General features: G+C 34.3%; 1 protein-coding gene across 1 annotated transcript; it reads right to left on the reverse strand.

Annotated features, from left to right (window-relative positions):
• Window positions 1-1,858: 1,858 nt before the first annotated feature.
• LOC118745942 lies at window positions 1,859-3,548 on the reverse strand. The gene is made up of 2 exons (XM_036479609.1): window positions 3,390-3,548; window positions 1,859-3,326 (listed from the first exon to the last, which is right to left on the reverse strand). Exons 1-2 carry the CDS (start codon window positions 3,534-3,536, stop codon window positions 2,253-2,255), a joined length of 1,221 nt encoding a protein of 406 aa, XP_036335502.1. The 5' UTR covers window positions 3,537-3,548; the 3' UTR covers window positions 1,859-2,252.
• Window positions 3,549-14,855: the final 11,307 nt, after the last annotated feature.

Consider the following 14,855-nt stretch of genomic DNA (forward strand, 5'->3'; position numbering starts at 1 on the left):
ATTTATAGTATAAATGGTGGTCTGGCCATACAACATTGCCAGTTGAAAAAAGCGTTGTAAAATACAGACAAAGATTAAAAAGGAGGTTAAGAAGAAGATGTCGATGAATATGAAGATGAGGGAAAGCTAAGAGATGGCCATGAATATGAAGATGGAGATAAAGACGAAGGGGGAGATGAAGATGAAGTTATAGGAGAATATGAAGAATAACATAAACATAGAAACAAACACAAAGATGTAAACACAGATAAGGATATAAATAGATACGAATTGCGCCTGAGATTGAGGTTTAGATTATTTATATTTTTAACCGAGTTCAAAAAAATGAGGAGGTTATCAATTCGTCGAAATATATATTTCTTATACCCGAGCGCACTTATGCACATGGGTATATTAATTTTGTTCACATAACGGTTGTTTGTAATAGTCAAACGAATCGTGATAGATATAGACAAATGTATACATAAATGCTCAGAATGAATCGAGAAGTCGATTAAGCCATGTCTTTCTGTCCGTCCGCCCGTGTACACGATAACTCGAGCAAAAATTGAGATATCTCAACGAAATTTGGTATGTAGGTTTACATTAATCCAAGGTAAGTTGGTATCGAAAATAGGACTGTAACCACGCCCGCTTCCCATATAACGGTAATATCCAGAAATACGAAAACTGCGATATTTTGGTAACTACTGAAGATAATTCACCAAAATTGATATTTACAATAACTTTTAGACGATAAATAAGAATATTATAAATTTTTGGAAAATGGGCGTCGCCACGCCCACTTATGGTTACATGTGTATATCTTGGGAACCGCTGCACCAATTTCTTCCAAACTTGGCACAATTGTTGACCTGGGTACAGCATACTAAATGGCCGAAAATTTCAAAAATCGGACAATAACCACGCCTACATCCCATATAACGGTAATTTAGAGAAATACAAAATTTTCGATATATCAGTAAATATTAAAGCTAATTTATTCAAAATTGATGCTTGCAACAATTTTAACCAAGAAATACGTTTATGGTAAAATTTTGGAAAATGGGCGTGGCACCGCCCACTTATGACCACATATATGTATATCGGTATTTTTATTGTGCTTGCCACATAAAAGCAAAACGTTGAAAATTATTGAAATCGGACTAAAATTACGGCCGCTTTTCATATAACGGTAAATTTCAGAAATGCCTGAAACTGCCATATTTCGAAATTTAAGGACGCCAGTTTACTCAAAATTGATACACCCCGGCTTACTATCTAGCGGTAGGTTTCGGAAAGGTGGAAAAACATATATTTAATACTTGCGCTGGGTATTTAATGTTCGGCTCCGGCCGAACTTAGACTTTCTTACTTGTTTCTTTTTTTGTGTTTGTTACCGCATAACTTTGGACCACGTAAACCGATTTCGGTAATTTTTTTTGCATCCGAACGGTAGTGTCTCACTACTGGTCCCACACTAATCTGGTTTAGATCCGATCATTGGATCATGAAAAAATTAACGCCACTCCTAAATTTTTGTATGAGAATTGAAGTCAGTTTGGGTTTTTGCTTAAAAATTAATTGTTATTATTATTAATTAGTAAATAAAGTAGTTTATGATAAAAAATGAGCATAACAATAGAGCTCTTGCGAAAATAGTACTTGCAACTAAATACATCCCGTGTCCAAATTAAAGGCCCACCACAAATCCACAAGTTTCCACAATTCAATTTTTTTATTTACGTTTATTATTTTTAATAAAAAAAATCATTTTGCAACAAAAACCATGTAGGACCAAGTTTTAAACTGTGTGTTATACTAAAAAAAATCAACAGATTTTGTAAAAATTTTAATATTTTTATTTGAATTCCTGAAAAAGTTTTTGAATATCATCTTATATTCAATACAACCTACACATCTGAAATTTTCACAAGAACTACTTGCTGATATTAGAATCCATCTGAGACTTAACTGTCATCCCTAAGGTTAATTTGATTTACGAAATTTAATAACAAATTATTCTAACAAGCGATGTTCAAGGTCAGCATCAATCTGATTTTTTTGAAAATTGCGTTGTATTGAATATAAGCCCTCGATAGGCAGTTTCCTTGGTATAATAAATTTTAGTATAATAAAGTGCAAGTTTGGAGTAAGTTACCTACTTAAAGTACTTGAAATGTTTACCAAAGTTTGTTGATTTATCTTAAATGTTGCGCAACGATTGAAATATTAATTTTCACAGTTTCTGTTAAGGAATACTATGTTTTATTTTATTCAGGCATACACCATAAACCCAGTAAACATGCTACCACGTAAAATACGCCAAATGTAATAAAGTATGCGCCCAAACTGGTCTGATCATAACTGCATGAGGTAATTATGATCAACACCAACATTTGCACCGTGTAGGATAAAGCAATGTAGTACGTCTTAAGATGCAGTGGAAATGCCTCCGTTAGATAAGCTGAAGATGAACTACTGAAAACGCCTGCAAACAATTCCATCACGAAGAGTAGAATTAACAGCTTTCCCATTTTAGTTGAATACAAAAAGTTTATAACGTCGTTATATACAACACCAGCACCAATTGCCATGCTACCACAAATCAGGGCACCAATTATCATAAATTTCTTGCGTCCTACGTAGTCCATTAAGAATGCGCCTATGAAGGAGCCCAGCCATAAAAACACACCGAAGAGAATATATGGCCACGTATCATCACCAGCATATGACAAAGTTGACAGCAGTAACGCTAGAACGATGAGCGGCGAAAAGGAGAGCGCAACCAAGCCACGGTATAAGCACATCTTCAACAGTGCTGGTAACATTAGATCAATGTTATAGCTATTATCCTGGATATAACGTTTATGCTCCTCCAGTTGCTGATATGTTTCCTGTGTCACAACAAATGGCCGTTGCAGACGACGCAAACAATCGATGGCTTGGTTCTCATCATTGTGCAGCAGATAATAAACGGGTGATTCGATGACCAAAAAGTATGAAAGTAGAAAAGTTATTACGGCAAAACCAATAACAAAGATGCCATGCAGCTCTGTCGAACCAAATTTGTACTGAAAGCTGGGTATAGCACCGCTATTGCTGTATGCGAATATGCAACAAATTTGCAAGAATATACCAATTGTAAAGCTGCCCATCTCAAGCAATGCAGCAGCCATGCCACGTTTACTGCTATCCACTTCTTCGCCAATTAGAACCAAAGTTGGTACGACTACGAGACCCATAGCGAAACCATTCAAGTAGCGAGCTGCCGAAATAGCGCCATATTTGTGAGGTAGAGACACAAAAAGTATGCCACCAACCAGAATTAAGAAGGAGGAAAACAACTGTAAAATAAGTTAAATTTGTATAATGAAAGATACCTACTGTTATCCATTAATTTCACTTACGTATATTGGTTTTCTTTCCATGCGATGTGTAACGAATCCCGAAACTAAAGCGCCAATAATTACCGCAATATACCAGCAAATCATTAGGTGTGTATTTACTATGAAACCTTGAACCGCGTAAAAGCCACAACTCCAGGCTAGGTTCATGCCTCCCGATATCAAAACAAGTGTGGCTGAAAGTAAAGAGGGGTAGAAAATTAAAACTCTTGTTATTAGGATTAGATAAGATTAATATTTAGATGAGGGAATAGGTCGCTATGTACATAATTACCGCGTCCAAGACAGGAAGCGAGACGTATTTGCTGTTATAAGAAGAGGAAGGCTGAAACACATGAGTGCGAAGAGCTTGAAAGCTGTGGAGAAGAAGAACTCGAGCCCTCAGTCGACGATGACGTAGTCGACGCTCCGCCACCTAACAATAGCACGATAGCCACGATAGCAATAGCACGCTTGAAAAACAAAAAAATTTGTTGGAGCTGGCAGCCTGCTGCGGTGGCGGTGCATCAACTCTTATGCAGAATATGGTCATATAAGTGCATGTCCAACGACCAAAATTTAATTGTGTTCTGCCCAACCAAAAAGTGAGGCGATCCCGCCATTCGCGCCAACTACCGCGGGATCAGCCTTCTAGGCATAGGTTACAAGGGTTTATCGAGTGTGTTGTGTGAAAGACTGAAGCCCACCCAGTGTGGCTTTAGACCTGGCAAATCCACGCTAGACCAGGTATTCACTATACGCCAAATCTTGCAAAAGACCCGCGAGAAAAGGATCGACGAGTCACCACCTATTTGTCGACTTTAAAGCCGCCTTTGACAGCACTAAAAGGAGTTGCCTATATGCCGCTATGTCTGAATTTGACATCCCCTCAAAACTCATACGGCTGTGTAAAATGACGGTGAGCAATACCACCAGCTCCACCAGAATTGGGAAACACCTTCCGAGCCGTTTGCCACCAAACGGGGATTCAGGCAGGGCGACAATTTTTCATGTGACTTCTTTAATCTGATGTTGGAGCATGATTCAATAATACAAGGTTAGATAATTATTGACAGCTGCGGTTTGACACTCCCTTACAAAAGGTTGCATTTACGAAGGACAGAGAAAGGGCAAGAATGCTATCCCTTGTTGTGAAAATGGTAGTGGAAAAGTACGCAAAGTAGGCATTAGTAGTGAAATTCCTTTTTTAAATTCTAATGTATTTGCAGGAAATCTGGCATTTTAAACGAAATGTTGAACGTAATATTGATATATCTACGTGAATTGATGTAAACATCCAATGCTTATGTTTTCATCAGTCAACTATGCTACATATGCATATACAAATATACATATTGCACAATAGCTTATACTTTTATTTCACACCAAAGCTACACTGTTTCCATGTAAATTTGCAAAGAAGCAAGACGGTGCCACTGCTAAGGGAACGGTGCGAGAGAGACAACTGTCAGTTTATCGAACCTTGTATTATTGAATCATGATGTTGGAGAAGATAATGAGATCTGCAGAGCTGAACCACTCAGAAACAATTTACTACAAGAGCGTACAATTGCTGGCTTATGCCGATGACACTGACATCATCGGTAAGAAAAACCGCGAAGCCTGTCCTGGCTTTTCCAAGGTGGGCAAGGAAGCAAAGCGAATGGGTCTGGTGGTAAACGAGGACAAGACGAAGTATCCCTGTCATCAAACAAACAATCAGCACATTCGCGCCTTGGCACCCACGTCACTTTTGACAGTTTTAATTTCGAGAAAGTAGAGAATTTCGTTTACTTGGGAACCAGAATTAACACCGATAATAATGTCAGTATGGAAATCCAACGCAGAATCGCTCTTGCCAACAAGTACTGCTTTGAACTGAGCAGGCAATTCAGGAGTAGAGTCCTCTCTCGACGTACGAAAACCACACTATAGGTCACTCATCATGCCTGTGCTAGTATATGGCGAATTAAAATACAGCGGCTCAACTGGCTTGACCATGTCGTTGGAATGGACACCGACGCCCCAGCTCTGAAAGTATTCTGGCTTCACTTGCCATTTCCAATTGGCGTCAGATGGCCAAAATCGCTTTGGCGGTTACAGCGCCAAATAAGAAGAGAATAGATCTATAACCTTATCAGTCACACAGTGTTATAATCACCACGAAATCGTTGACGGTGGTACCGGGAGGGGAACGGTACATGACGGTAAGGAAATTTAGTTTGGATTAAGTCTCACACTGACGGGGTTAGGCTTTCGATGCTTCCTCCTCGTAAAATAAACATGCTCAGTAAAAAGTTAACAATTTAAATCGACGAATAGTTTTATACAGTTACAACAGTTAGGTACAACATATTTACCTGTATTGGTTACAATAAATTTTAAGCTATAATAAACAATTTTTTAGTAAGTTATTGGTTTTGAACTTTTTTTTGTATGAATTATTAGAAAATTCGATGTGGCACCGTAGAACTTGGAATAGAGGTAAATGAAATCAACCCCAAAACGATCTCGTAGCCATTGAAAAGATCTAGCGGTATAAGCCATATAAACTAAAATTCTGATGCCGCAGGAAGCATTTCCTTAGGTATTTTTCGAATGGAAATGTCTACAGAAAAACGGGCGTGACACCTTTTGGAAAGTTACATGATCACAGGGTGTATCCGTGGAACCATTTTAAGCTAAAGCTTCAGAGAATACATTCTTGCCAAACCCCACAGGCAGAAGCTGAAATTGCGTCGCACGGTTTACGATCGGCTTGGGTAAGGTTTAACCACTTAACCCCTCTTTGTTTTCGCCGCTATTGAATTCTATAAACCGTCAGTTTTCACACAATTTAAAATGTACATGTGTACTTAAAAATGGCATGAAAATTTTGTTGCTAGCTTCATGTTGCCAACATGTTGCAGCTTTTTTACAGCGTGAACAGAATACTACTTTGCTGAGGAAATGTTGTGGAATTTCACTCTTATTTCACAGAGAGAAATTTTATATGCAAGCTGTCAAACCTTTTTCACGTGAACCAAGAACCGAATACTGTGCTTTGGTAATCTATGTATATACATGTGTACATACATACCCTTCAGGAAATGTATGTATGTAACTATAAGCCAACTTCAAGTTGATTAAGGAGCTAAAAGTCACTTATTATCTGCATATTTTCTTTGAGGAAAGCTAATTATATTTGTATGGCGATGGCCGCGAAATAGTCAAGAGTGGTTTACCTCTGCATTAGATGTAGTCAAGGATGGTTACCTCTGCATTTGATGTAACTAACTTGTAACTAACTACTTTTGGACATAAAATATCAATAGGAAAAACAAAATATTTTTATTTTTATTTTTATTTTTTTATTATTTTATTTATTTTATAACATTTCACATTTGTTCCCATATTCTGCTGTAGGTGGTTCCATATTAGAACTCCGTCGGACATAACTTCAAAATGATAATATAAAATTACGATCTTCCTTTTATTTGTCCTCAATTCGAAAAAGTATTTGCGAAGTGCGACATATTTAAATAGAAACGCGTTTAAAGAAAACAATCTTGAGCTTTACTCCTGCATTACTTGTCCACTTGTTTCATGTTAGCTTTTTGCAGCTAACTACAGGTTATGTATTTTATAGAAATCCCGCAAAAAATCTAACTACAAGTTATTTTTTATAAATTGATAATTTTTTTTCTGCAGGGTATAATACCCTGTACATATATGAACACATGTATGCATAATAAGCGGAAACTTTTTAAAGTGAAACTTCTTTAGCGCTACTTGATTGTATGCACATGGTATTAGTTTAACAAAATCTTGCCAATAACAGGTTAAAGAATAACACTTAGAAAAAGAACAATACAAGAATGGAAGTAAAGGTGAGTACGTACATAGATAAAGAAAAGTATAAAGGCAAAGGCAAAAATAAAAACAAAAACAATGATTCTTAAAGGCAAAAATGAAGACCTCGGTAATTTTAAACACTTTACTTCTATAAGGGCAAAGGTGAAGGGGAATATGTAGATGAAGAATATGATAAACATAAAAGTAAAAACCAAGATAATTACATATGAAGAAAAATATGAGGATGATGATACTGATAGAAGAAGTGTCTAGCCGCCAAAAAGTAAGAAAACAAATGCAACATCATACATTTTTCACAATTTTCTAACAGTTTGCTACACCAACGAAAGCAAAATTCTGTTCGACAGAAAATTCGATACTAAACGAAAATTTCGACACGCTTGCAAATTTCGGCACGCTACAAAGTTCACTTTCGATCTTCGATTTTCAATAGCCAGCGAATTTTCCGAGCCGATTTTCACCGACTCTCAAATATGAAAATAAATTTTTATTTGAAATTTTTATGCAAAATTAGAAGAAAATTTGATTTGTATATTATAAATCCAAAATAACAATTATTTTTGATTTTAATATTATAAGTCTAAGATGACAGTTATTGAAGACTTTTATTTATAAAAGTCATAAATAAAAATCAGTCAGTGACTTTTACTTTTAAAAGTCATCAATATAAATCAGTCACCGACTTTTATTTTTAAATCATTCGTATAAAAGTCATTAACATTTTTCGCAGTTAAGAAGGTGTTGGGAAACAAAAGTTTACTACGACTTATACAAATGACTTTTATAGGTATGATTTAAAAAATAAAGGTCAGTGACTGATTTTTATTTATGACTTTTATAAATAAAAGTCTTCGATAACTGTTACCTAAGACATTTAATTTAAAAATCAAACTTGACTGTTAGTTGCAGATTACTTAGGTAAAAATTAAAAAATAAATGTTATTTTGGATTTATAAAATAAAAGTCAGAAATAACGGTCACTTAAGGAGTAATCAAATAAAAGTCAAAAAATAATTGTTAATGAGCGATTTTTGTTAATAAAAGTTGCAACTGTTACGGTCCCTGCTGATTGTTGTATGAAACGACAAAAAAATTCTCATCAAGGACACTTTTCAACAAAGAAGCTTCTTCGAAAATCATAACATAAGATAATTAACCTTTCATTTTTCTTTTTGATAAACGAGTCCTTCTGCCTTTTTATACCCGTTTTTGCTGCAAAAACATCAAAATCGGTAAGTATTTTTTATGAACTAAAGGGAAATATTTTCATTAGGGTGGTACAAAAAAGGAAATTAAAATCGCCATTTTTACGCTCTCATCCCCTAAACGTGTTCTTGGAAATGAAAAATTATTTAGAGGTCGCTCAAATTTACCAATACATCTAAATAAAAAAAAAAAATAAATAAATAAAATTTTCATAGAAGTGGTATAACATCCTTGAAAATCAATATTTTTCGATCGTAAAACTCTGTTCCTCTTCAGGAGACTTCCAGCAGTAATACTAAGTTGTTTATTTTATCATTTTTTAATACCAAATATTTTCCCTCCATTCCATTAGAATTTTTTCAAAAAGAATTTTTCCATTCTATACCTACCATTGCTACGAAAACTTGTTTTTTTTTCGTATAAATTACATCGAAAACATGGAGCGAGCTCTAAATATATTTCGGTTAGAGTGCACTTTAGCGGAACTAGGCCAAAATTGATGAAAAAAATTCAAGAGGGATATCAATCGACGCGTTTTAATGCTCACAACTATAATCCGAGAAAACCGGAAATTCACATTTTTAATTCATTAAAGAGTTTTTCACAAAAAACACTTGCACTTTTCGCACTATGTTTTGATGAATTTCACGCAAATAAATGGAGTAAATGAACTCAACTGAACACGTATTCATTTGGTTTTGTACATTTGTGATGTTTTAAGTGTAAGTTTTTAGGAAATTCTGTATTAAATTGGAATATTGCAATGTTGATAATCCGCACAACAATCTCGTGAAGTTAAGGTAAATAAGATGGAGGAAATCTAGTGTTGCCACTCTATTAAAAATAAAATGGAGGTAAATCGCTGCTGCCACTCTATTTAAAAGGTTTTTGTGCGTCCAACTCCTTTCTGCGTAGGCGGCCTTTGGCCGCGCTTAGGTATTATAACCCTCACTACGTAGACTTCTCCTTTCTGCGTGCGACGAAAAGGAACAGAAATCCCCTGTTCACAAAAGTATATTTCTTGTGCATTATTTGGGTGTTTTTAAAGTTGAAATACAAATTGTATTAATAGAGTGGCAGCACCAGTTTTCCTCCATCTTATTTATATTAACTACACAAGATTGTTGTGCGGATTTTCACCATCGGAATATTGCTATTAAATACAGAAATTCGCGAAAGTGTACACTTAAACATCACAAATGTATAAAAACTAATAAATACGTGTTAAATTGAATTCATTTATTCCATTCATTTGCGTGAAATTCATCAAAACATAGAGCGGAAAGTGCAAGAGTTTTTTGCAAATAACTCTTTAGGGCCATTTTCACCATCTCTGGTCAACACTAATCCCCAGTTAAACATCATTACCGACGGTACTGACTCCATTCATTTAACATTGGGTCGGTAACGTCGGTAACACTGTTTAACTGGGGATTAGTGTTAACCAGAGATGGTGAAAACGGCCCTTAATGAATTAAAAATGTTAATTTCCGGTCTCGGATTGTTATTATTGGCGTTAAGACGCGTCGATTCATACCACTCTCGAACTTTTTCCGTCCATTTTGACCTGGTTCTGCTAAAGTGCACTACTACCTATATTTCGACTTTGGAATAAAAAAATTGGGGTAAAATTTTTTTGGGTATAGAACAATACAATGGGGTGGGAGCAAAAATATGTCGACGCTACTTTTTTTTACCACTCTTATACCTACATACCTATGCACCTGACAATCATTCCTCTATGTTGTGTAAAAGATTCAAAACAATATCTGCCATTTGCAACTGAACTCTACTCTTTTCCAATTTACCTTAAAACCGTAATTTAGAAAACACTATTCCTCGGGAAAAAAAAGTAAATTAAGCATATATATCTGTTGCATTGCCGGACACGCTCTATTTTCTATTTATGTACATATAAAAGTTTGACTTAAATTAAGATTTATTTTGCTTTTGCTGGAAGATAAATACTATACATATTTATGTATATGGATAATCGGTGAACACTTTCAGCGCAAAACATCAATCATTATTATTTGGCAGCAATAAATACACTTTTGATGAACACGTGCGATATGCACGCACATCTCTAGTAATTGCTAAAATTTACCTGATCCAGCTGAATTTGTTTGTGGTTTATTTCTTCGACTGCGAGCAAACCAACTCTCCGCGGGTGGTACATCTTGGCCGGCTGGTTGAGGATTGTTGACGGGTACCGACGTTGCTTCAACGTGAACAGCCACCTGTGCGGGTGTGAAATTTGGAGGAACAGCCTCACTATAAGGTCGTTCAATAGTACCATAATTAGCTGGTTGTTGTTGTGCTTGCAGATATGCACCGCGTTGCTCCATTTTAATATTTCTTTAATAAAAAAATATCGAGCGCAGATTAGAAAAAGTAAAAAAAAGAGTTAAGTTATGATTTTTCCGTATTTCATCAACCACTTCGTTGTTGAGTCGCGGTAACACTAAATGTTTGAAATGAGAGGGCAATGCACATTGTTTTGTAACTGTTAATACAGTAACGTTTGCATATGCCCAGCAAGAAATACATATGCTTACCACAGAAATGAATTAAAATCTGCAGAACTATTGGGAGTCACTACCATTTCCCTTCTGGAAGGCTTACATTAATATAGTAGAATAGAAAGTTTGAAAAGATCATAGTTCACTCTTTATATTCCCGGTAATGAGTAAAATAAGCGAAATAAACATTGTCACTAGTATGGATTCCAGAGATTTTTTGCTGGGCGTTTGTATGCGAGTGTCCGATATCCCTGTAGGAAAAACTCATCATCAGAACGGTCTCAACAAATTCGAACCACTTTGCAGATAATAGTAAGAACAAGATAAGATTTGAATTAGACTCTCAGCTCTTTATTATACATATCCATGTATCAGCTATGGTGATTGCGGCAGCAGCGTTGTTTTTTTAAATTACGAACTGGTTTGCTACGACCGAAGTAGGAACGTACCCCGGGCAATTGCCACGGCCTCGGAACCACAGAATTCCAAACAGGGCTGCGTGATTTTGAATAAGTCAAATGAGCTGCTTATTTTGAAAATGGCTTAAGTCATTTCATGCCATTTGACTTCAGAGATCATTTACAAATCACTTACAACTTTTATTTTTCATTTGGCCGATAAAGCAAATCACAAATAAATATTTTTTTATATTTGTCCCAGGAATCAAATCAATAAAAACTTCATTTGTTATTTGGTCACCGAATCAAATTAAAAATCAAATTGAAAATCAAATTTTGTTGTGATGTAGTGGTAAGCAGTGCGCGCTTCCACTTCGAATGGCCTAGGTTCAAGTCCTGGTCAAATCAACATCGCAAAAACATGTAGAAAAAAGGTTTTTTTCTTAACAGTTACCTTATTCCCTTACTTAAAGTGAATTTGATTTTTTAAACATGTGGTAATCCTTCTACGTGTCATTTTGAGGTAAAGTATTTTCAAAATTAGCTCAATTGATACCCGTATTGTAATATCTAATTTATTTTACTTATTAAATAATTTTAATAAAATTTGTAACAGGTGGCAACCCTTTTCAAAAATAAAAAAAAACTTTATTGCACATCTTCGGGCCAAGCACTGTCATTTGGCACCTCTCTTTTGAAAATAGAACGAACTATATGTACATACCTATGTAAAAGCCACAAGAACCCAAATTTTCAATTTCGAACTACATTCACAGTGCAAGTATGAAAGTTATCCAATAGCCAATTGCATTTTTGAATTTAGCGTCCTCAATTTTACTAAGAGCGAATTTTTATTTAAATCCGTCTATAATTCTATTTTTGCCCACATTTTATATGGAAGGGGAGCACTGTGCAGCGCCAGTCTATTATTATTTGGAATTAGTTGGTTTTCCCAAAGGCATACCATACCATAAAAAAAGTTTGGCAAAATTTTCCAAAACGGATCCAGGCTTTGAAAAAAAAAATATTAGGGAGTATAGAGGAGCTTTTTCAGATTCTAAATCTGAAGACCCCACCCTCCGGAGGCTTATAGTTTTAAAGTAATTCGCATTTAAAGTTGCAAAAAAAACCGAATTTAACCTCACCTTTTGCTTTGTACACCAATTGAAGTGAAATGTCAGTGCTGCCATACATATGAAAACATGCCTCAAAAACACAAAACGGAAGCAATAAAAAAATGCAGATAATGATCGCGCGATATTTAATAAAAAAATTTAATTATTTATTGGTCGATTTTTGATTAAAAAGTTGCATAATTTATCGAAGTATCGATTTCATCATAAAAAGCGATGTTTTATTAAAAATGTTCATTATTCATCCAAGTATCGATTTTTAGAATATAAAGCGCCCGATTTTATATAAAAAAATTTCATAATTTATGAAAGTATATTAAAAAAAAAGAAAAAATAAAAAAGGAAATAATACGATTTGTAAGTGTATTTAATAGCTTCGAGAAATAAGAAGAGAATAAAAGAAATACCATTGGAATACGGTTGCCATAAAAATATGACGATTTTACGCACAACTCCTTTTTGTGTTGGCCGCGTTTTAATAAAATCCTTTAATAGTGGCGTATTTACTTTTAAAACGTATGGCAGCACATATTTGCTCTTACTGTCGGCCATTGTTATTTCTGTTTGTTTGTGAAAAGTGGTAAAACGTGAACACAAATTTATAAACGCGTTTTACTTAATTAATTGGTGAATTATATATAATAAAACCATAAAATACGCATGTGAGCATTGAAAATATAATATTTAACACAAAATATAAGTTATAAGTGGCATATTTTAAAAAAATTAGGGGGTGATAGTGCACATTATTTAACAACAAATTGCTAAAATACTATTAGCAATTATATTGTGAGAGTGAACACTTCATGTTGAGGAGGCCTCCCCCAACATCCTCACCAAGTTTCATGACGAAATTCCTTATACTTCCGCTGAAATTTCGATTGGTTCCGTTTTGGAAAGCCCACCCAAAAGTTTATCTGATAGTGAATTCTTGATAATAAATATTATATGATTATGATAATACTATATTTCTTGAACTAGAAATATAAATATATTTCAGTCATTTGTAAGAACGAAATGTTTTAAAATGGATAACACTGAAATATCCATATTAAAATAAATATACTTTAAAACAAAGGGTCCACAGATCAAAAATGGCAACATTTTTAAAAATACTTAGAAAGATTTACCAAATTTACTTAAAAATATTTCGCTTATGCTCTCTATTCCTGCAACTTCGGCAGTCACAGAAAGAGTTTTTTCTGTTAAGATTTTGAAATGGTGAGATGAGAGAAATAAAGCGAATCTTACTAATAAAGAATGAACTTTTGATTTATATTACATAATTTAAATATTGATAGCGATAAATCATATGATATCTTCCAAGAAATATATATATTTAATAGAGAAAATGCATACGAAAGAAAAAAGGTGTACACTTAAGAAGCATTTTTACTTTTTCTTAAAAAAAAAATACTATTTATATTTGAAATGTACTATATTTTTTCAGATTTTTTGAAAAAACTACTATAAATTTCTTAGAAAATGTTGGCAACCCTACGTGTCATGCACATTGGCTGCAACTGTTAAAAACATTCTTATCAAATATCATTGATAGCAATAAAACCAATGAAACGACAGCGATTTTCAAACAAAGAGTGGAAATAAATTTGGTATGGACTAGTAACCCAGAGCGCTGTATACATATGTACATATCTACATACATATATGTGTGTATACATATAAGCGTTAAATTTATAGCACCTTGGGTTAGCATTAGGGATGCAAGTCAAAAAGATACATCGATGTTTTTTTCGATTTGATGCATCGAAATATAGCATCGATACATATCGATGTATCGTATTTTCGATGCATCGAATGAAAATATCAACGGTTTCTTTCAATTAAAAATATACAACAAGAAAATGAAACAATCGTAACTTCGATTCTGTTCTTTTGAGAAGGCTTCGAAATTTTCGAAAGGTATGGAAGTGGCGACAATTGTTAAATATTTATAAGCATAATAAAGTAATATAAAGTGTGCCAGCTAGCAATGACATTTTATTTTGGTACACTTATTTAGCAATTTATTACCATAATTTTCCCCTAATTTGACTTTCATGTTAACCCTTTTGAGAGAGAAATTATGAAGTTTTTGATTTGAGTAAAAAATAAAAAATAAAATAATCATGTCAATAAATTGTTGTCGCTTGTGCAAAAGTACATACAATGTTGCATTACTGATGTTTTCAGTCCATCAGAGGTATGCAACAAAACCAAGGATTAATGTCAGAAACTTAAATTTTGCTTTGAAATAAGCGTACAAACTGGGTTGCACACTTTATATTATTTCTCTATGTTGATAAGCTATGTGAAACAATTTTGGAATATGCTGTTTAAAATCTGTACAAATTTCCAAATGGTTTTTGAGAGTGT

This window comes from Rhagoletis pomonella, unplaced genomic scaffold (assembly GCF_013731165.1).
Source record: "Rhagoletis pomonella isolate Grant_MI unplaced genomic scaffold, Rhpom_1.0 Rhpom_scaffold_00010, whole genome shotgun sequence".
Lineage (NCBI taxonomy): Eukaryota > Metazoa > Arthropoda > Insecta > Diptera > Tephritidae > Rhagoletis > Rhagoletis pomonella.